Source organism: Oncorhynchus tshawytscha, linkage group LG16, assembly GCF_018296145.1.
Source record: "Oncorhynchus tshawytscha isolate Ot180627B linkage group LG16, Otsh_v2.0, whole genome shotgun sequence".
In the NCBI taxonomy this organism is placed as follows: Eukaryota; Metazoa; Chordata; class Actinopteri; order Salmoniformes; family Salmonidae; genus Oncorhynchus; species Oncorhynchus tshawytscha.
In genome coordinates, this window is record NC_056444.1 from 68,949,346 (window position 1) to 68,971,541 (window position 22,196).

Sequence of the window (22,196 nt, forward strand, 5' to 3'; positions counted from 1 at the left end):
GAAGTCACTTTGGTGTACCCAATAGGGCTTGAGCAGTTGAGGCAGTTCCTCCTGCCTGGGCCATCCCTTTTTGCACTGCTGCACTCTGTTGGCAGATGTGGTCTCGTTGTTGCTCCTCTGCAATCTGCTGCAGTTTGGTCTGAGATGCAGGTAGACTGTCTCTTATTGCATTAATGGACACCTGTACCTCACCCTCGAGACATTGCTCCTCCTCGGATAATGGACGTTTAATTGGGGCCCTGGAGAGTGCATCTGCTGTGATCAGTGCCTTCCCTGGCACATACACCATCTTGTAGGTGAACCTCAGTAATCTGAGGCGGAAGCAACAGAACTCTGGGAGGCAAGTCGTCCAGGGCTTTTGTCCCCAACAGAGCCAACGGTGGTTTGTGATCAGTCTCTGCTGTAAACTGCAGGCCAATAAGGTATTGGCTGAGCCTTTCACATGCCCATGTGATAGCCAACGCCTCCTTCTCCACTTGAGCATATCTTTGCTCTGTGTCGGATAAGCTTCGGGAGATGGAGTGGCGTCCAATAGCATACATGTTGTCCTGCATCTGTGTGAGGACCGCCCCTAGCCCAAAGGATGATGCATCTGCTGATACTTTTGTCTTAGCGTGGGGACGGTACTGGGCCAGCACTCTCTGTGAGGCCATATCTCCTTTGGTTTGGTCAAATACTACCTGTTGCATGTGACCCCATGACCAGTCATTCTCTTTGGCTAGTAAGTCTCTCAGAGGTTTGGTTGTATCAGAACTGTGGGAGGAACTTACCCACATATACAGTGGGGCAAAAAAGTATTTAGTCAGCCACCAATTGTGCAAGTTCTCCCACTTAAAAAGATGGCCTATAATTTTCATCATAGGTACACTTCAACTATGACAGGCAAAATGAGAAAAAAAATCCAGAAAATCACATTGTAGGATTTTTAATGAATTTATTTGCAAATTATGGTGGAAAATAAGTATTTGGTCACCTACAAACAAGCAAGATTTCTGGCTCTCACAGACCTGTAACAACTTCTTTAAGAGGCTCCTCTGTCCTCCACTCGTTACCTGTATTAATGGCACCTGTTTGAACATGTTATCAGTATAAAAGACACCTGTCCACAACCTCAAACAGTCACACTCCAAACTTCACTATGGCCAAGACCAAAGAGCTGTCAAAGGACACCAGAAACAAAATTGTAGACCCGCACCAGCCTGGGAAGACTGAATCTGCAATAGGTAAGCAGCTTGGTTTGAAGAAATCAACTGTGGGAGCAATTATTAGGAAATGGAAGACATACAAGACCACTGATGATCTCCCTCGATCTGGGGCTCCACGCAAGATCTCACCCCGTGGGGTCAAAATGATCACAAGAACGGTGAGCAAAAATCCCAGAACCACACGGGGGGACCTAGTGAATGACCTGCAGAGAGCTGGGACCAAAGTAACAAAGCCTACTATCAGTAACACACTACGCCGCCAGGGACTCAAATCCTGCAGTGCTAGACGTGTCCCCCTGCTTAAGCCAGTACATGTCCAGGCCCGTCTGAAGTTTGCTAGAGAGCATTTGGATGATCCAGAAGAAGATTGGGAGAATGTCATATGGTCAGATGAAACCAAAATATAACTTTTTGGTAAAAACTCAACTCGTCGTGTTTGGAGGACAAAGAATGCTGAGTTGCATCCAAAGAACACCATACCTACTGTGAAGCATGTGGGTGGAAACATCATGCTTTGGGGCTGTTTTTCTGCAAAGGGACCAGGACGACTGATCCGTGTAAAGGAAAGAATGAATGGGGCCATGTATCGTGAGATTTTGAGTGAAAACCTCCTTCCATCAGCAAGAGCATTGAAGATGAAACGTGGCTGGGTCTTTTAGCATGACAATGATCCCAAACACACCGACCGGGCAACGAAGGAGTGGCTTCGTAAGAAGCATTTCAAGGTCCTGGAGTGGCCCAGCCAGTCTCCAGATCTCAACCCCATAGAAAATCTTTGGAGGGAGTTGAAAGTCTGTGTTGCCCAGCAACAGCCCCAAAACATCACTGCTCTAGAGATCTGCATGGAGGAATGGGCCAAAATACCAGCAACAGTGTGTGGAAAAACTTGTGAAGACTTACAGAAAACATTTGACCTCTCATTGCCAACAAAGGGTATATAACAAAGTATTGAGAAACTTTTGTTATTGACCAAATACTTATTTTCCACCATAATTTGCAAATAAATTCATTAAAAATCCTACAATGTGATTGTCGGGATTTTTTCCCCCTCATTTTGTCTGTCATAGTTGAAGTGTACCTATGATAAAAAGATGAGGCCTGTAATTTAAGTGGGAGAATTTGCACAATTGGTAGCTGACTAAATACTTTTTTGCCCCACTGTAGGTCCATGTTATTCTCTGAGGCTGACCGGAACACATCCCAGTCCGCATGATCAAAACAAACTTGAAGCGTGGATTCCGATTGGTCAGACCAGCGTTGAATGGTTCTCATCACTGGTACATCCTGTTTTAGTTTCTGCCTATAAGACGGTAGGAGCAAGATTGCGTCGTGGTCGGATTTGCCGAAGGGAGGGCTTTGTATGCATCGCGGAAGTTAAAGCAGCAGTGGTCGAGTGCATTACCTCCAAATAGTGCAATCAATATGCCGATAGAATTTAGGTAGCCTTGTGCTTTGTTAAATTAATGTGGCATCATATTAATGAAGAGGTCGTGCTCTTTAAAACTAAGTTAAATTGTCATTAGTTTTTTGTTTGAATGTGTGAGAAAATTAGCTTCCATCATAAATGATCAGTAATCTACAGCAGAATTCTAGAATTCTATTGGGGTCCTAAAGGGTTAAAAAAAGGACAATTTAACTGCCTTTGAACGGATTATGATAGTAGATGCCAGGCACTCCGTTTTGTGTCAAGAACTGTAACGCTGCTGGGTTTTTAATGCTCAACAGTTTCCCGTGTGTAGAATGGTCCACCACCCAAATGACATTCAGCCAACTTGACACAACTGTGGGAAGCATTAGAGTCAACATGGGCCGCATTGTAGATATTAGGAAGGTGTTCTTAATGTTTTGTACACTGTGTATATTTCTAAGATCTAATTCTGCTGTTGAAATTGTGTTTTGAGGACAAGTGCAAATCAAATAACTAGGTAGCTAACTAGTTAGCTAGTTTTGGCTAACCCAGAATCTGACAGAAAAAGTTAGTCTATTTTTAGCTCCCCATATGTATTTTTTTTAATAAAAAAAAAAGGGAGGGTAGATCAGCTTAATATTGCGGAAAGAATGTTGCTTCCAATGTAATTGTCTGCATCATTTCCAATCCCCCATATTTTTTGGGTAAATATATTTATGCATATATATATATACACACATATACTTTTTTATAGAATATAACTTTATTATTATTCCACGCAAACCCTACCGCCGATTCCCCCCAATTGAAGTAAACTAATAAACACTTCTTCTACCTTCAATCCATACATCTTTTATACACATTCTACAGACAGTCTACTTTACAATAGTTCTTGTTTGTTCTTAGTCCTTCCTCTATTTCTGATGTCCATCCAGTTTGATTTCTATTTGTAACTATGCTATTTCACAAAAGTTCCAAACCTATATACATTTTACAGATCCCTTATGCTTTACATTGTTTCTTGTTATTAGTCCCACCCTTCAGCTCCATTCAACCCCTCCCATCTGTCTCTCAACATCATCCATTTCGGATTTCTACTTGCCATATTTTTCAACTGTGCTGTGATGCTTCACAAAATAATTGAACCTTCCTATTCTCATAGCTTCTACAGATTGTAAATGAAAAAAACATTTTTGCTAAAATAATTATTATACTATTGATTATGGCTTTTCAAATCACCCAGTATTGCTATCTGTAGTGTTAGTTCTAGGCAAATGTTGCAATTCTTCAGCCATTCCTGGACTGGTGACCAAAAATGAGCTACATGTGGACAATACCAAAATAAATGATCTAATGACTCTGCCTCCTCACAGCAGAATCTGCAGAGCTGAGAAGATTGAATCCCCCATATATATATATATAACATTCTATTAGTTGCAAGAATTTTGTATAGTAATTTATATTGAAAAATTTGAAGTTTTGAATCCGGCGTTGTTTTGCATATCAATTCATAAACCATGTGCCATGGAATGGGTACATCGAAAATCTCTTCCAAACTATTTTGCAATTTATATGGCACAGCTGTCAGTTTTTTGGTCCTTAAATGAAATTGTTATGTTTTTATTTATCACACTTTTCTTTAACCATTTGTTCTTTAATACAGGGCCGACATACTTTTTCCCCCTTCTACTTGCCTCTTCCATTTTTGTGGTAATGCTGCAATTAATTGGTTGTAATTTTGGGTAGAGCTGACATTTCCATATGTCTGTGTTAGCTGCATATGTGACATAACTCCACTAGTCCTATTTATATCATTCACTAAAATTATACCTTTTTTTTTTTTTAAATATATAAATTGTTTTTTTTAATCACAATACTTATTGTACTATTTGTTCTGTCCTTTCAGGTGGATTAAACTGAAATTGCAACCAACTTTCTAAGGCTTGTTTAAATAAAGCTATTTTGGAGATTATTTCCTTTTCAAACAACCGAAAGTGAGCAGGTGTAATCTGAATAAAGGGGAAAAGGCCCTTCCTGAATATAGGATGAGACATTCATACCAATTGACTAGAGAACCAGTTTGGATTTAAGTACACTGCTCAAAAAAATAAAAGGGAACACTTCAAATCAAATTTATTTATATAGCCCTTCGTACATCAGCTGATATCTCAAAGTGCTGTACAGAAACCCAGCCTAAAACCCCAAACAGCAAGCAATGCAGGTGTAGAAGCACTTAAACACAATGTAACTCCAAGTCAATCACACTTCTGTGAAATCAAACTGTCCACTTAGAAAGCAACACTGATTGACAATACATTTCACATGCTGTTGTGCAAATGGAATAGACAACAGGTGGAAATTATAGGCAATTAGCAAGACACCCCCAATAAAGGAGTGGTTCTGCAGGTGGAACTTCTCAGTTCCTATGCTTCCTGGCTGATATTTTGGTCACTTTTGAATGCTGGCGGTGCTTTCACTCTAGTGGTAGCATGAGACGGAGTCTACAACCCACACAAGTGGCTCAGGTAGTGCAGCTCATCCAGGATGGCACATCAATGCGAGCTGTGGCAAGAAGGTTTGCTGTGTTTGTCAGCGTAGTGTCCAGAGCATGGAGGCGCTAACAGGAGACAGGCCAGTACATCAGGAGACGTGGAGGAGGCCGTAGGAGGGCAACAACTTAGCAGCAGGACCGCTACCTCCACCTTTGTGCAAGGAGGAGCGGGAGGAGCACTGCCAGAGCCCTGCAAAATGACCTCCAGCAGGCCACAAATGTGCATGTGTCTGCTAAACGGTCAGAAACAGACTCCATGAGGGTGGTATGAGGGGCCGACGTCCACAGGTGGGGGTTGTGCTTACAGCCCAACACCGTGCAGGACGTTTGGCATTTGCCAGAGAACACCAAGATTGGAAAATTCGCCACTGGCGCCCTGTACTCTTCACAGATGAAAGCAGGTTCACACTGAGCACGTGACGTAGTCTGGAGACGCCGTGGTGAACGTTCTGCTGCCTGCAACATCCTCCAGCATGACCGGTTTGGTGGTGGGTCAGTCATGGTGTGGGGTGGCATTTCTTTGGGGGGCCACACAGCCCTCCATGTGCTCGCCAGAGGTAGCCTGACTGCCATTAGGTACCGAGATGAGATCCTCAGACCCCTTGTGAGACCATATGCTGGTGCGGTTGGCCCTAGGTTCCTCCTAATGCAAGACAATGCTAGACCTCATGTGACTGGAGTGTGTCAGCAGTTCCTGCAAGAGGAAGGTATGGATGCTATGGACTGGCCCGCCCGTTCCCCAGACCTGAATCCAATTGAGCACATCTGGGATATCATGTCTCGCTCCAACATCTTTCTGGTAAGAAGACGGGCGGGGGCGTATGCCTTATGGCCAACGTGACATGGTGTGATGAAAGAAACATACAGGAACTCAAATCCTTCTGTTCACCTGATTTAGAATTCCTCACAATCAAATGTAGACCGCATTATCTACCAAGAGAATTCTCTTCGATTATAATCACAGCCGTATATATCCCCCCCCAAGCAGACACATCGATGGCTCTGAACAAACTTTATCTAACTCTCTGCAAACTGGAAACGATTTATCCGGAGGCTGCATTCATTGTAGCTGGGGATTTTAACAAGGCTAATCTGAAAACAAGACTCCCTAAATTTTATCAGCATATCGATTGCGCAACCAGGGGTGGAAAGACCCTGGATCATTGTTACTCTAACTTCCGCGACGCATATAAGGCCCTGCCCCGCCCCCTTTCGGAAAAGCTGACCACGACTCCATTTTGTTGATCCCTGCCTACAGACAGAAACTAAAACAAGAAGCTCCCACGCTGAGGTCTGTCCAACGCTGGTCCGACCAAGCTGACTCCACACTCCAAGACTGCTTCCATCACGTGGACTGGGAGATGTTTCGTATTGCGTCAGACAACAACATTGACGAATACGCTGATACGGTGTGCGAGTTCATTAGAACGTGCGTTGAAGATGTCGTTCCCATAGCAACGATTAAAACATTCCCTAACCAGAAACCGTGGATTGATGGCAGCATTCGTGTGAAACTGAAGGCACGAACCACTGCTTTTAATCAGGGCAAGGTGTCTGGTAACATGACTGAATACAAACAGTGCAGCTATTCCCTCCGCAAGGCTATCAAACAAGCTAAGCGCCAGTACAGAGACAAAGTAGAATCTCAATTCAACGGCTCAGACACAAGAGGTATGTGGCAGGGTCTACAGTCAATCACGGACTACAGGAAGAAACCCAGCCCAGTCACGGACCAGGATGTCTTGCTCCCAGGCAGACTAAATAACTTTTTGCCCGCTTTGAGGACAATACAGTGCCACTGACACGGCCTGCAACGGAAACATGCGGTCTCTCCTTCACTGCAGCCGAAGTGAGTAAGACATTTAAACGTGTTAACCCTCGCAAGGCTGCAGGCCCAGACGGCATCCCCAGCCGCGCCCTCAGAGCATGCGCAGACCAGCTGGCCGGTGTGTTTACGGACATATTCAATCAATCCCTATACCAGTCTGCTGTTCCCACATGCTTCAAGAGGGCCACCATTGTTCCTGTTCCCAAGAAAGCTAAGGTAACTGAGCTAAACGACTACCGCCCCGTAGCACTCACATCCGTCATCATGAAGTGCTTTGAGAGACTAGTCAAGGACCATATCACCTCCACCCTACCTGACACCCTTGACCCACTCCAATTTGCTTACCGCCCAAATAGGTCCACAGACGATGCAATCTCAACCACACTGCACACTGCCCTAACCCATCTGGACAAGAGGAATACCTATGTGAGAATGCTGTTCATCGACTACAGCTCGGCATTCAACACCATAGTACCCTCCAAGCTCGTCATCAAGCTCGAGACCCTGGGTCTCGACCCCGCCCTGTGCAACTGGGTACTGGACTTCCTGACGGGCCGCCCCCAGGTGGTGAGGGTAGGCAACAACATCTCCTCCCCGCTGATCCTCAACACTGGGGCCCCACAAGGGTGCGTTCTGAGCCCTCTCCTGTACTCCCTGTTCACCCACGACTGCGTGGCCATGCACGCCTCCAACTCAATCATCAAGTTTGCGGACGACACAACAGTGGTAGGCTTGATTACCAACAACGACGAGACGGCCTACAGGGAGGAGGTGAGGGCCCTCGGAGTGTGGTGTCAGGAAAATAACCTCACACTCAACGTCAACAAAACTAAGGAGATGATTGTGGACTTCAGGAAACAGCAGAGGGAACACCCCCATCCACATCGATGGAACAGTAGTGGAGAGGGTAGCAAGTTTTAAGTTCCTCGGCATACACATCACAGACAAACTGAATTGGTCCACTCACACAGACAGCATCGTGAGGAAGGCGCAGCAGCGCCTCTTCAACCTCAGGAGGCTGAAGAAATTCGGCTTGTCACCAAAAGCACTCACAAACTTCTACAGATGCACAATCGAGAGCATCCTGGCGGGCTGTATCACCGCCTGGTATGGCAACTGCACCGCTCTCAACCGTAAGGCTCTCCAGAGAGTAGTGAGGTCTGCACAACGCATCACCGGGGGCAAACTACCTGCCCTCCAGGACACCTACACCACCCGATGCTACAGGAAGGCCATAAAGATCATCAAGGACATCAACCACCCGAGCCACTGCCTGTTCACCCCGCTGTCATCCAGAAGGCGAGGTCAGTACAGGTGCATCAAAGCTGGGACCGAGAGACTGAAAAACAGCTTCTATCTCAAGGCCATCAGACTGTTAAACAGCCACCACTAACATTGAGTGGCTACTGCCAACACACTGTCAATGACACTGACTCTACTCCAGCCACTTTAATCATGGGAATTGATGGGAAATGATGTAAATATATCACTAGCCACTTTAAACAATGCTACCTTATATAATGTTACTTACCCTACATTGTTCATCTCATATGCATACGTTGATACTGTACTCTATATCATCGACTGCATCCTTATGTAATACATGTATCACTAGCCACTTTAACTATGCCACTTGGTTTACATACTTATCTCATATGTATATACTGTACTCGATATCATCTACTGTATCTTGCCTATGCTGCTCTGTACCATCACTCATTCATATATCCTTATGTACATATTCTTTATCCCCTTACACTGTGTATAAGACAGTAGTTTTTTTTTTTTTTGGAATTGTTAGTTAGATTACTTGCTTTTTATTACTGCATTGTCGGAACTAGAAGCACAAGCATTTCGCTACACTCGCATTAACATCTGCTAACCATGTGTATGTGACAAATAAAATTTGATTTGATTTGATCCACCAACGCCACGTTGCACCATAGACTGTCCAGGAGTTGGCGGATGCTTTAGTCCAGGTCTGGGAGGAGATCCCTCAGTAGACCATCCGCCACCTCATCAGGAGCATGCCCAGGCGTTGTAGGGAGGTCATACAGGCACGTGGAGGCCACACACACTACTGAGCCTCATTTTGACTTGTTTTAAGGACATTACATCAGCCTGTAGTGTGGTTTTCCACTTTAATTTTGAGTGTGACTCCAAATCCAGACCTCCATGGGTTGATAAATTTGATTTCCATTGATAATTTGTGTGATTTTGTTGTCAGCACATTCAACTATGTAAAGAAAAGTATTTAATAAGAATATTTCATTCATTCAGATCTAGGATGTGTTATTTTAGTGTTCCCTCTATTTTTTTGAGCAGTGTATAACTTTTGTATGACTGATGCCTTTAGTGAGAGGTCTAATGCTTTAATATTTAATAATTTCTGCTCACCGAATTCATATTCATTATATAAATAGGCCCTTTTAATTTTCTGGTTTGCCGTTCCAAATAAAATTGAATATTTTTTTGTTCATATAATTTAAAAAGCAGGTCACTAGGTGTAGGCAAAACCATAAGCAAATAGGTAAACTGTGATATAACTAAGGAGTTAAATCAGGGTGATTTTTTCCCCCACAAATAGACAGGTATTTTCCTTTCCATGGTAGCAAGATCTTATCTATTTTTGCTAACTTTCTATAAAAATGTAATGGAGTGAGATAATTTCTTTCTTTTGGGATTTGTATACTGAGTATGTCCACATCTCTGTCAGACCATTTAATTGGTAAACTACATGGTAATGTAAAATGTGCATTTTTTAGTGATCCAATACGTAATATGGTACATTTATGATGTCTTCTTGGTGGCTAACTAGCCACCTTGTCATTGGCATAAAGAGTGAACAGATGAATCAGATGTGTGTGGCAATAGTTTACTAACTTTCACATTCGGTTGCCGCTAGCTAACGTTACCTAGATCAACGGGTCAGTCCACAGCAACATCCTCCCACACATTTTGCTCTCCCACTGTGTGTGTGTCTATAAATGTCATTGTTTTTATGACAAGGTCTATAAGCACCTCAGTGTATCATCTCTGTAAGCTTTGTACCATTTACTAGAAAAATGCATTTCTATTTACAGCTTGTAGCAGCCCAACTGATGGGGCGGAGAATGGGCAAGCCAAGGAAATAAAATCCCCTTCAATGTGGAAAGGAGAGGTTCTGAAGAGGAGGGTGGAGTGTAACTCCGGTTGTCTGGAAGGGACACAGCTTGTCCAAAATTGACTTTTTGTAGCAGGTTAGGAGAATAAATGTAGCAGGTTAAAAAGAGTAGATTAAGATTTGAAAAAGGGTTAGCTAAAATGCCCAAAAATGAACTTTTAACATCAATTTAATTCCATGGTGAAATATGTCTGATTTGCATCTGGGTTGGCGCCCCCCCTTGGGTTGTGCCGTGTCAGATCTTTGTGGGCTATACTCGGCCTTGTCTCAGGATGGTAAGTTGGTGGTTGAAGATATCCTTCTTGTGGTGTGGGGGCTGTGCTTTGGCAAAGTGGGTGGGGGTTATATCCTTCCTGTTTGGCCCTGTCTGGGGGTATCATCAGATGGGGCCACAGGTCTGGGACCCTGACCCCTCCTTTCTCAGCCTCCAGTATTTATGCTGCAGTAGTTTGTGTCAATGGGCTAGGGTCAGTTTGTTATGTCTGGAGTACTTCTCCTGTCCTCTCCGGTGTCTCGTGTGAATTTAATTATGCTCTCTCTAATTCTCTCTTTCTCTGAGGACCTGAGCCCTAGGACCATGCCTCAGGACTACCTGGCATGATGACTCCTTGCTGTCTCCAGTCCACCTGGCTGTGCTGCTGCTACAGTTTCAACTGTTCTGCCTGTGATGATTTATTATTCGACCATGCTGGTCATTTATGAACATTTGAACATCTTGGCCATGTTCTGTTATAATCTCCACCCGGCACAGCCAGAAGAGGACTGGCCACCCCACATAACCTAGGAAGAAACCTAGAGGAACCAGGCTTTGGCCTTTCTAGGGAGTTTTTCCTAGCCCCCGTGCTTCTACACCTGCATTGCTTGCTGTTTGGGGTTTTAGGCTGGGTTTCTGTACAGCACTTTGAGATATCAGCTGATGTATGAAGGGCTATATAAATAAATACATTTGATTTGATTCATACTAGTAATATGATTGATAATGACATTGCAATATTGATTGTTGTTTGACTTACCTGTTCATTCTGAGTGAAAAATGAAACATCCCACTTGGTGTAAATCTTTTTAGTATGCATTCACCATCACATATAATTGACATGATAGTGAAATTCTGTACATTTTCATTAATGCAATTGAAAATGTAAAAGTATTCCAATGTCTCGTACCATATACCTCTAAGAAATTGTACACATTGATAGATATTAGTTCAACATTGAATGACCGTAATTGAAACTTCATAGCCTACGGACTTTGTTTGTCAGTCTTCATTGACATACCTGTCCTGGGTGGATTTCTGCAAGATGGTGCTGGCAGGCTTTAATAATAAATTAATGTCAAATCAAATTGCACCATGTTGTCCTTTTTTTTTTGCAGTCACAATTTACCATAAGCTGTACATTTTTTTTTACCAAACTCAATTTGTAACTAGTACTAAAGTAGCTCAGACCGGATACTTTTTTTACTCTTACTTGAGTAGTTTAAGGTGGCTAAATTTACTTGAGTAAATTACAATCTAAGTAACAGTACTTTTACTTAAGCACAGATTTTCAGTACTCTACCCACCTCTGAAAATTATACATAGCCTAACTATAAAACATGGGCGAGCATCAACACTGGAGGAAAGTCTATCATTCTACAGTAGGCCTACATCTGTCAACTGATGGCCCAAATCAGCGCATCAATTTAGCCAGGGAAACAAACAGTAGATTATCGGTTCTCTCACCTTTCATTATGTGACTTAATGGTAGGCTAAATGTTGCCTACAAAATGTAACCTATTGAAATATCAAATAACAAGGGGCCTAGTGCAACCAACTGATGTCACTAAATTATCGCCAACTGATGGTTTAACAAGACATCTGTGCTAAATTCACCCACACAGCTGATCTCAATTGCAACCATTATTGATCACATCATTACCTCTCCCTAAGATGCCAGTGTCAGATCTGTAAATAATGACGAGATGCTCATGTCTCCGCCCTAACAATGCTAGTCGTCCTAAAGGCTGGAAGGCAGGCAACATGCTTTAGAACAGACTACGGGTGATCTATTTGACAATGGAAATAAAATATTTCCCCGTTTATCATTGCTAATTTGTGGCAATTTATCCGATACTTTGTATGAATGGGCTGGAATTTAACTCAATTTCATTCGTAATCTTAAAATACAAGTGTCTAGTGTATGTAATAGTGGAGACCAATATCTATCTTATGTTATTAAGCTATATAAAATGACAGTTGTTGATGTGTATGGCTGCATTTCAGATAAATGTTTGCAGATTTCAATGTTGCAGTAATAGTACTTAGGCCTATAGCATTTAAGGGAGCAAGAAAGGACATTTTAAGACGGCGAGCCCTGATCCCAATGACTTGACTGCCCCCGCATGGAGAGAACAAGAACTGCTATTTTTTTGCCAAACACGAGGCTCATTTGAATTTCCCAATGCAGCAGGAAAAAAATCAGTAACAAAAGAGTGATCAAGTAAAGATCTGACATCTGTAGATGGCATAGACAGTATATCGGTGGACATGACTCACTTCAGTGTGTAGTTGGTGAGGGGGCAGGAGCAAAGGTCCTGGATGTGGTGGAGACAGACCAGCCGGCCAGGGCTGCAGGGGCAGGTGATGGCAGACAGGTAACATGTGGTCCTGCACTTGGCACACTGCCGCTCGTCATCCTGCAGGAGATTGTATTCCGCCTGCTCGCAATGCTTCACCCCCTTGGGGAACAATACAAATGAACAACCATGTTATAAGTGGAGACCCCAGAGAGACCGTATTGATGTATGCATTTACAGACAGTTCTCCTTAATTGGAGTGAACAATGTCCCATTAGTGTTTGATATTCCTGTAAATTCATACATCAAAACAGTGTTCTACTGTTTAGGTCTGATTCCTCTGCCTATTAATATCGATATATTGTGTTCTGGAAAATACAAATATAAAGCAATGTATATATAAATATAAAGCAATTCTGTATACTTCTGGCCCTTCTTTGGACACTGTGTTAACAACCCTCCAGGCAAGCTTCAATGCCATACAACTCTCCTTCTGTGGCCTCCAATTGCTCTTAAATACAAGTAAAACTAAATGCATGCTCTTCAACCGATCGCTACCTGCACCTGCCCGCCTGTCCAACATCACTACTCTGGACGGCTCTGACTTGGAATACGTGGACAAATACAAATACTTAGGTGTCTGGTTAGACTGTAAACTCTCCTTCCAGACCCATATCAAACATCTCCAATCCAAAGTTAAATCTAGAATTGGCTTCCTATTTCGCAACAAAGCATCCTTCACTCATGCTGCCAAACATACCCTTGTAAAACTGACCATCCTACCAATCCTCGACTTTGGCGATGTCATTTACAAAATAGCCTCCAATACCCTACTCAACAAATTGGATGCAGTCTATCACAGTGCAATCCGTTTTGTCACCAAAGCCCCATATACTACCCACCATTGCGACCTGTACGCTCTCGTTGGCTGGCCCTCGCTTCATACTCGTCGCCAAACCCACTGGCTCCATGTCATCTACAAGACCCTGCTAGGTAAAGTCCCCCTTATCTCAGCTCGCTGGTCACCATAGCATCTCCCACCTGTAGCACACGCTCCCGCAGGTATATCTCTCTAGTCACCCCCAAAACCAATTCTTTCTTTGGCCGCCTCTCCTTCCAGTTCTCTGCTGCCAATGACTGGAACGAACTACAAAAATCTCTGAAACTGGAAACACTTATCTCCCTCACTAGCTTTAAGCACCAACTGTCAGAGCAGCTCACAGATTACTGCAGCTGTACATAGCCCACCTATGATTTAGCCCAAACAACTACCTCTTTCCCTACTGTATTTAATTTATTTAGCTCCTTTGCACCCCATTATTTTTATTTCTACTTTGCACATTTCTTCCACTGCAAATCTACCATTCCAGTGTTTTACTTGCTATATTGTATTTACTTTGCCACCATGGCCTTTTTTTTTGCCCTTACCTCCCTTATCTCACCTCATTTGCTCACATCGTATATAGACTTGTTTATACTGTATTATTGACTGTATGTTTGTTTTACTCCATGTGTAACTCTGTGTCGTTGTATGTGTCGAACTGCTTTGCTTTATCTTGGCCAGGTCGCAATTGTAAATGAGAACTTGTTCTCAACTTGCCTACCTGGTTAAATAAAGGTGAAATAAATTTTAAAACATTTAAAAAATGACATTTTCCTCTAAGAATGTCTTCTTTTTGAGACTGGCTTAAAAAGAGAAAAGTCAAATGTGTTTTGATATACATTTGAAGTCGGAAGTTTACACACCTTAGTCAAATACATTTAAACTCAGTTTCACAATTCCTGACATTTAATCCTAGTCAAAATAACCTGTCTTAGGTCAGTTAGGATCACCACTTTATTTTTAAGAATGTGAAATGTCAGAATAATAGTAGAGAGAATGATTTATTTCAACTTTAATTTCTTACATCACATTCCCAGTGGGTCAGAAGTTTACATACACTCAATTGGTATTTGGTAGCATTGCCTTTAAATTGTTTAACTTGGGTCAAAGATTTCAGGTAGCCTTCCACAAGCTTCCCACAATAAGTTGGGTGAATTTTGGCCCATTCCTCCTGACAGAGCTGGTGAAACTGAGTCAGGTTTCTAGGCCTCCTTGCTCACACATGCTTTTTCAGTTCTGCCCACAAATTCTCTATTGGATTGAGGTCAGGGCTTTGTGATGCCCACTCCAATACCTTGACTTTGTTGTCCTTAAGCCATTTTGCCACAACTTTGGAAGTATGCTTGGGGGTAATTGTCCATTTGGAAGAACCATTTGCGACCAAGCTTTAACTTCCTGACTGATGTCTTGAATTTGCTTCAGTATTTCCACATTTTCCTCCCTCATGGTGCTATATATTTTGTGAAGTGCACCAGTCCCTCCTACAGCAAAGCATCCCCACAACATGATGCTGCCACAGTTCTATTTTTGTTTCATCAGACCAGAGAACATTTCTCCAAAAGGTACGATCTTTGTCCCCATGTGCAGTTGTAAACCGTAGTCTGGCTTTTTTTAATGGCGATTTTGGAGCAGTGGCTTCTTCCTTGCTGAGCAGCCTTTCAGGTTTTGTCAATATAGGACTCATTTTACTGTGGATATAGATACTTTTGTACCGGTTTCCTAGAACATCTTCACAAGTTCCTTTGCTGTTGTTCTGGGATTGATTTGCACTTTTCACACCAAAGTACATTCATCTCTAGGAGACAGAACGAGTCTCCTTCCTGAGCGGTATATGACGGCTGCGTGGTCCCATGGTGTTTATACGTGCGTACTATTGTTTGTACAGATGAACGTGGTACCTTCAGGCGTTTAGAAATTGCCCCCAAGGATGAACCAGACTTGTGGAGGTCTACATTTTTTTTCCTCTGAGGTCTTGGCTGATTTCTTTTGATTTTCCCATGATGTCAAGCAAAGAGGCACTGAGTTTGAAGGTAGGCCTTGAAATACATCCACAGGTACACCTCCAATTGACTCAAATTATGTAAATGAGCCTATCAGCCATGATATAATTTTCTACAATTTTCAGAGCTGTTTAAAGGTACAGTCAACTTACTGTATGTAAACTTCTGAATTGTGATACAGTGAATTATAAGTGAAATAATCTGTCTAAACAATTGTTGGCAAAATTACTTGTCATACACAAAGTAGATGTCCTAACCGACTTGCCAAAACTATCGTTTGTTAACAAGAAACTTGTGGAGTGGTTGAAACATGAGTTTTAATGACTCCAACCTAAGTGTATGTAAACTTTACTGTATAATTCTGTTGTGCGGGCGCCTTACCATCTTGCGGACATTATCTCGTAGGTCCTGCTCCTCTCTGATCATATCCTTCATATCTTTCTGGACAGCCGACGCCAGGACCACATCCAGACTGTTGGCCTTGGAGGCCATCTGGCAGATCATCTCGTCGTGCGAGAAAACACAGTACCGATGCAGTAGTCTGTAGTGGTCAACGCACTGGCGGCCTAATGCCATCTGAGATTAACCAAAGAGACTATTAGTAAACACTCCACTTCACATAAACTACCCCTTCCAAAATAATGGCAATGAGAAGCTCAGGTAAAGGAAGAGAAAATTCTCAGGTCTATCCTCTTGAAGCCAATGAGTATCTTACCCAGTCCACAGTGCAGAAGTTTACAGCCTCAGCGAAGTTGAAACCCTGGTTGAAACCACTGTGATAAGCTCTGGGGAAGGTGATGACAAACTCACCAGCACACTGGTTTGTTCTGTAAATCTGAGGATACAGAAAATATTGATTTCAGAAAAAATGTATCCGTTAGTAGAATTATATGCGATTCTATGGAAATACATGGTTGTAAGTCTAGTTACACAGAAACTTACAGGGACCCCGTGAGACATGAGGGTGTTGGGGTTCATAATGGTGACCAGCTGGTGGAGGAGGTCAGGCTGAATCTGAAACAGCTCTGGAGCCAGTTTCTTCATCACAGCCTCAAGCTGTTCTGCAGCAAAGCCAGGTGCTCCATACCACGTCTTCGGCTCCCCCCTTTCAAAAACAAATACAGAGCTTGATTTAGGAATATCATGCAAACAAAGCATTTAAAGTCAAATTCTAAACTTGAAAATATTGTCTTGACTCCATACAGGAAATGTGGAAAACAAAATAGCAATGATCATAATCAAAATGGCACTTTATGATTGTATGTAACTACTTTATTTTTTAATTTCAACATCCCTGAACAAAAATCAGTACCAGTGCAGGTAGTTGATGGAGTAGCTCCAGTGGTCCTCGATGTGCCAGCAGAAGGAGGAAAAGCACATGCCTACATAGAGCCAAGGTAGAGTCATCCCACAGATGTCTGCTGTGACATGAGTCAACACTGACGGGTCCATCATCGCCATGTTGTTCAGGTTCCAGCCACACTTCAGGTACATCTACAAGACATCATGGGAAAGAAAGCATTTTCAGCATTTCAAAAAAATATATATATATATTCTGATACAATGGTACATTGACAAGCCATGAGATTGAACGAAAGGTTTAGCCATTTTATCCTGAGTCTACTATGTGATGTACTATATTGGTTGGGTTAGTCCTTCATTTGAATACAGGTGCCTACCTCATCCTTTTCTGAAACCTTAAATCTTCCATTCCTGATGGGGAATCCGCTCCCAAACTCCTTGGAGGCTATATCTGCTCCATACTCCACTGTGACGTCCTCCTCGATGGTGCTCACCAAGCGCCAGAACTCTTTTTCCACCAACTCTGTGGGAACCATCTGAAACAAATCCACAATTAAATGCAGGGGCGGACTAGGACTAGAAATCGGCCCTGGCATTTCTGAGACAGGCACATTCCCCCCCCACACAGGATTTTTTTTTGGGGGGGGGGGCATTATTAGCCAAGTAATGATCATTTTGTAAAGAAAGAAAAAAACTGAAGCTAGACAGGCCCACTGGGCTAACAAATGGACCAGTCCATCTGGCATTTGCCCAAAATGCCAGATGGCCAATCCACCTCTGATGAAATGTTAAAAATGCTATTTCATATTCCATTTTTGACAGTTGTGAATAAATTACAACAGGTCAAAAATCTTAGAACTTCCTTGATTAGACATTTTCTACTTACATGAACTGGCATGTTGAAGTAATCAGATTTGAAGGAGTCTGCCATTTCACCAAAAGCCCGCAAAGAGTAGTCCCTGTATGCCTGCTCAAAACCAAATGCCTCCTGAGGTTTGCTGCACTCCTATTCAAAATAAACAACAAGGGGTAGAAAGCACACCTTAATAACAGTTTTCTTTTCACAGATAAACAAAGGAATTCTGTATAAATAAGAGTTGAACACATTCATATCATACATTCACAGAAGCCAGTACAGATTGACTGTGAAGTGTAAATGTGGTTATTGGTGTGATGAGGTGAATAGACATCACTACTCACTTGAGCCAGGCACTTGGGGCACCTCCAGTCTCCTTTGGGGATGTCGTTTAGAGGGGGTATGAGACAGAAGGTGTGGTAACTGTCGTCACAGCCATCACACAGCAGAAGACGATCCTCGTCACTCCCGCTGCCACACACCAGACAAATATACAGGTCCACCTACAGAACAGAGGAGGGAAGAAGGGCTTTGTTCCAGTCATTCCTGAGAGAAGCATTCTCTTCACTCCAGTTAATACATAACTAATGAACTATATAATAACAACAGAACCACCTATAAAAGGCATGACACATTCTTGAAGTGGAATAACCAAAGGATATACAATTCAACTTTTTTTTAAACCTATATGCTGCACAAAAATGTATAAAACTTGTTCTGGTATAAAGATGCAATAATGTTGATAATCCATTTAGAGTATTCTCTCTCATCCAAAGAATGGATCAAATAAATCCACACTTACTACACTCACTGCAGGAGGTGGGACATCAAGACTGGGTTTTTTCTTATATCGAGACTTGTTTTCATCTGCCTCGCTCACCGGCTCGATGGGTTCTTGTTTCACTAGAATGGGAATTTCTTTTTCTGCCAAAAAAAATTACTTATGATGAGCATAATGAGGAACACCAGATGATTTAACTCATGAATTATCCATGGTGCATCTTACTTACTCTTGATTCTAAATGGTATACAAGTATATGGATATTGGCACCGATCACAAATATTGTTTTAACTCTTCTGTGGTTAAAGTAAAGCCTTGTTGGTACTGACCTGGCTCGGGCTTGGCAACAAAGGAGCCCATCCTCCTCCTCAGATTTGGTCTGTTCTCACAGGGTTCAGCTCCTGGTTCGGTCTTCACACAACTGGTCTGTGAATGGAAATAGAGTTCTAGTTAACTATTGCAACTACCACTAATGATGTTACAAAGTTGATATGCAATAGAGAGCAGTATTGTGCCAATGCTTTCATGAATAATTAAGATAACACACAAGGCTTTAAGCTAATTACACTCCATTTTGTGACTTAAGGATTTGAAGGAGATAGAGTAAGGTAGTTGGTTACAGGGTAGTTTCTGCAATCTAAATTACTGGGTTTATGAGGAGTTCTTCTGACAAGTGTGTGAGGCTCTGTTCGACAAGAGCATCCACCTCAGCTCTCATCCGCTTTGCTCTGCGGGCGCTGTTGCAGCAGGACTCGGCTGGCTGGACAAACTGCTGCCTCTCGGCCAGGTCATGGGGTTTGTACTCCTTGTCACTTGTGTCAAGTGGCAGGGTTGGCTTCTGGACAAACTGCAGGCATAGGCACCATAGAATAGGAACATTAGTGATATCATTACAATGTAATGTTATACAATACATGCAGTTAATCTATTACAAATGTAGACATAACATACAAACAATAATAGACATGGCACACATGCCTATGGCAGCAAGGACACCCAGACTATATCAGCGGTGCACGGACAAAGCACAATGAGACTATTTGAAGCAAAGAATGGTCTGTAACATTTCTGTGTAACCAAAAACTCCAGACTATGCCATAACCACATGTGCCATTTTTTTAATTCTTAGATAATAACCATGAGGCAGCCATACCGTGTCAAGTTCAGGGGCAGACACTAAACGCATCAGCTTGGAAGCAAGCTCTGGTGCCTAAAGCAAGAGAGAGCTTGCAAAGTTAACAACAAAGACCCAATCTATATTGATTCAATACGCTTTCTCTGCAGTTTTCAATCCATTTATTCAATATTGAAAATGATCCTACCATTAGACAAACATACAGTACTTCCACAATAACAGCACTAGAACTATGGTTGAACAGTGCTTAACTTGCCTACAGATGAGCCAGCCAAGCACTTAACACAGCATTAGCTAGTGCATAAAGCCCTGAGTACAATGTGAACAGACGCAGACAGATTAACCATGAGTGTTAGGGCATTTGTCCAACTTACCAGGAGGTTAGCTCCACTCTGGAAGAGGTTGTAGGGGTAGAGGATTCTCTCATAGTGTGACCGTAGGTGAGAGCCCACAGCCTTGCCTGGAGCAAAGCCCATCTTAAGTGCAATCGCCGTCCATCGTCTGTCGCGACACACAATATCAAATCCACCCTCATCTGCAACATTCTGAAAAAATGTGTCAAAGTTAATTATAATCAGTGGATGCTGTTAAATACCATTTAAGATGGAATAAATGCATAGTAGTTTGAAACAATACTAAAACACCCAACCTTGTTGAGTTGATAAAGGTCCAATATCTTCCGTTCCACATGAGGAATCTTCAGAGAACACCCCTGCAACTCCCAGAACTTTGCAATCTTGTCCAAGAAGTTAAGCTTGACTCTGGTCTGTGCCTAGGAAAGGGGAACATACACTAGGTGATATCAAACAGCCACTGTAGGAATTGAAATGTAGAAAATCAGAGGTGATAATCAGTCTCCTGACTCAGCAATGTGATGCAACAAACAAATATTTGCGAACTGAAAAGACTTCTGCTGACCGACTCCTGCACAAGCAACCTTTGACCTTCCTTTCACTAAAGCTTCTGAAAGGGGTGATTAATAATGGTAGGCACAACAGCAACCTTCAGTGCTTCGTCAACTAGACAATTGCATTGACCGAGACCCTGACCAATCAGTTCTATTCCCCTCTATGGGCCTGGGTTTCAAAGGGATGCATACTGCATATCATCAAGGGTATTATATATGGAAACTAAGACCTAGGTTACACATAATGCAAAGTGACCTCCTTACCTCCAGTTCATTGAGCCTCTGTATCCGAGGAGTGAAGTGCAGTCTGTCAACATTACATGCAAATGGGGGCTGCCAGCCCTGTGAGCATACAACAACAACATTAGTCGAATTTGCATTCCATAGGACACATAATATCATAAAATGGCCTATTGTCAGTGTTGGGGAAGCTCCTCTGAAAATATAGTTTACCAAGCTTCCAATTACTTCACACTGGAAGAAATTAAGCGACACTAAATATACTCTTAAGAAAAATAGTTTACTTAACTGAAGTAACTTTGAAAAAGTAGCTCACTACATCTAAACTACTTAGTGATAAATTATCATATCTAAATTTGAAATGTCATAGACTACAAATTGCAAGACAGATCACTCTGGGGTCAGATGTTAACAGAACGTGTAATTTATCAAATTAAAAAATATATCTTCAAGTGAGAATTGGGCAGGTCTGTAGCTGAAAAAGAAAGTGAATTATTGCATACTTCACCCATATTTTATTTTAGCAAAACAAGTAGTGTGTAGTTCCAGTAGTTGGCTACATCGCTACATTGCAAAACGTTTACTACCAAAAACCGTACCAAGATTTAAATTTAGTTCAACTACCACTAAGCTACTGCAAAATGTAGTTAAATTACTATCTGAAATACACGTAGTTCACTAAATTATACAAACTGTACCACATCTACCCAGCAGTATGGGGTGAAACACCTGTCAGTAACAGATGTTTAGCCTACAAGTCTGAGTCTGTCTATGGGTCTACTGTTGTCACCGAGTTACATCAAAATAAAAATAAAACACTTTACATTGGCAGGACCTAAGTCATTTGACTTTATGTAGGGTAGATGGAGTCTCTTTGAAAGGAGGTATTGCAGACATGTAGGATTATTTTAATTTCACATATAAATAGGTCACGGTACTTTTCCCCCTTCAATATAATGAGTTATTAAGAGTTACAATAAGCACTGTAGAGCATACAACATGATTGATTTATTATCTTAAAAACACACTAGCCTAACTAACATCACCAACAAAATGGCCAGATGGAACTCAACAGCTCCGGTTTACCACAAAGCCAACATGGAGGACAACACCCAAAAACTGTCGGGCCTACTGAGTGAACATCCTTTTTCACCAGGATATCTCCAGACATCTATCCAATTACTTAGCTATTAACACTCATTTTTGACGCCATTCGATATTGATTGATAGTTATAACCAATAATGTATGCGTTATGAGTTATGTCTATTATTCATATATGGATTACTTCTTTCTTTGGTTATTAATGGTTTTTATTTCAGTTTCCAAAAAGGTCAACACAGGTTAAAAAAATATTTTCCGATAAATCACTTAAGTTTAGGCTAA

At 42.1% G+C, this 22,196-nt stretch overlaps 1 protein-coding gene across 7 annotated transcripts in view; it reads right to left on the reverse strand.

The window, feature by feature from the left end:
* LOC112216188 (lysine-specific demethylase 5B-B) overlaps positions 1-22,196 on the reverse strand; it is a 38,932-nt gene that overhangs the window by 15,581 nt on the left and 1,155 nt on the right. For 2 of the 7 annotated variants that reach the window (XM_024375999.2, XM_024375997.2), the window contains exons 2-16: positions 20,837-20,914; positions 20,315-20,437; positions 20,040-20,210; positions 19,684-19,740; positions 19,177-19,377; positions 18,860-18,956; positions 18,552-18,673; positions 18,094-18,252; positions 17,780-17,899; positions 17,271-17,429; positions 16,904-17,085; positions 16,534-16,696; positions 16,307-16,426; positions 15,973-16,167; positions 12,689-12,870 (exon numbers count right to left, since the gene is read on the reverse strand). In XM_024375999.2, coding sequence (XP_024231767.1) covers positions 12,689-12,870; positions 15,973-16,167; positions 16,307-16,426; positions 16,534-16,696; positions 16,904-17,085; positions 17,271-17,429; positions 17,780-17,899; positions 18,094-18,252; positions 18,552-18,673; positions 18,860-18,956; positions 19,177-19,377; positions 19,684-19,740; positions 20,040-20,210; positions 20,315-20,437; positions 20,837-20,914 — 2,129 coding nt within the window. The remainder of the gene's footprint in view (positions 1-12,688; positions 12,871-15,972; positions 16,168-16,306; positions 16,427-16,533; positions 16,697-16,903; positions 17,086-17,270; positions 17,430-17,779; positions 17,900-18,093; positions 18,253-18,551; positions 18,674-18,859; positions 18,957-19,176; positions 19,378-19,683; positions 19,741-20,039; positions 20,211-20,314; positions 20,438-20,836; positions 20,915-22,196) is intronic. The other 5 variants (XM_024376003.2, XM_024376002.2, XM_024376001.2 and 2 more) reach the window with 4 other exon arrangements.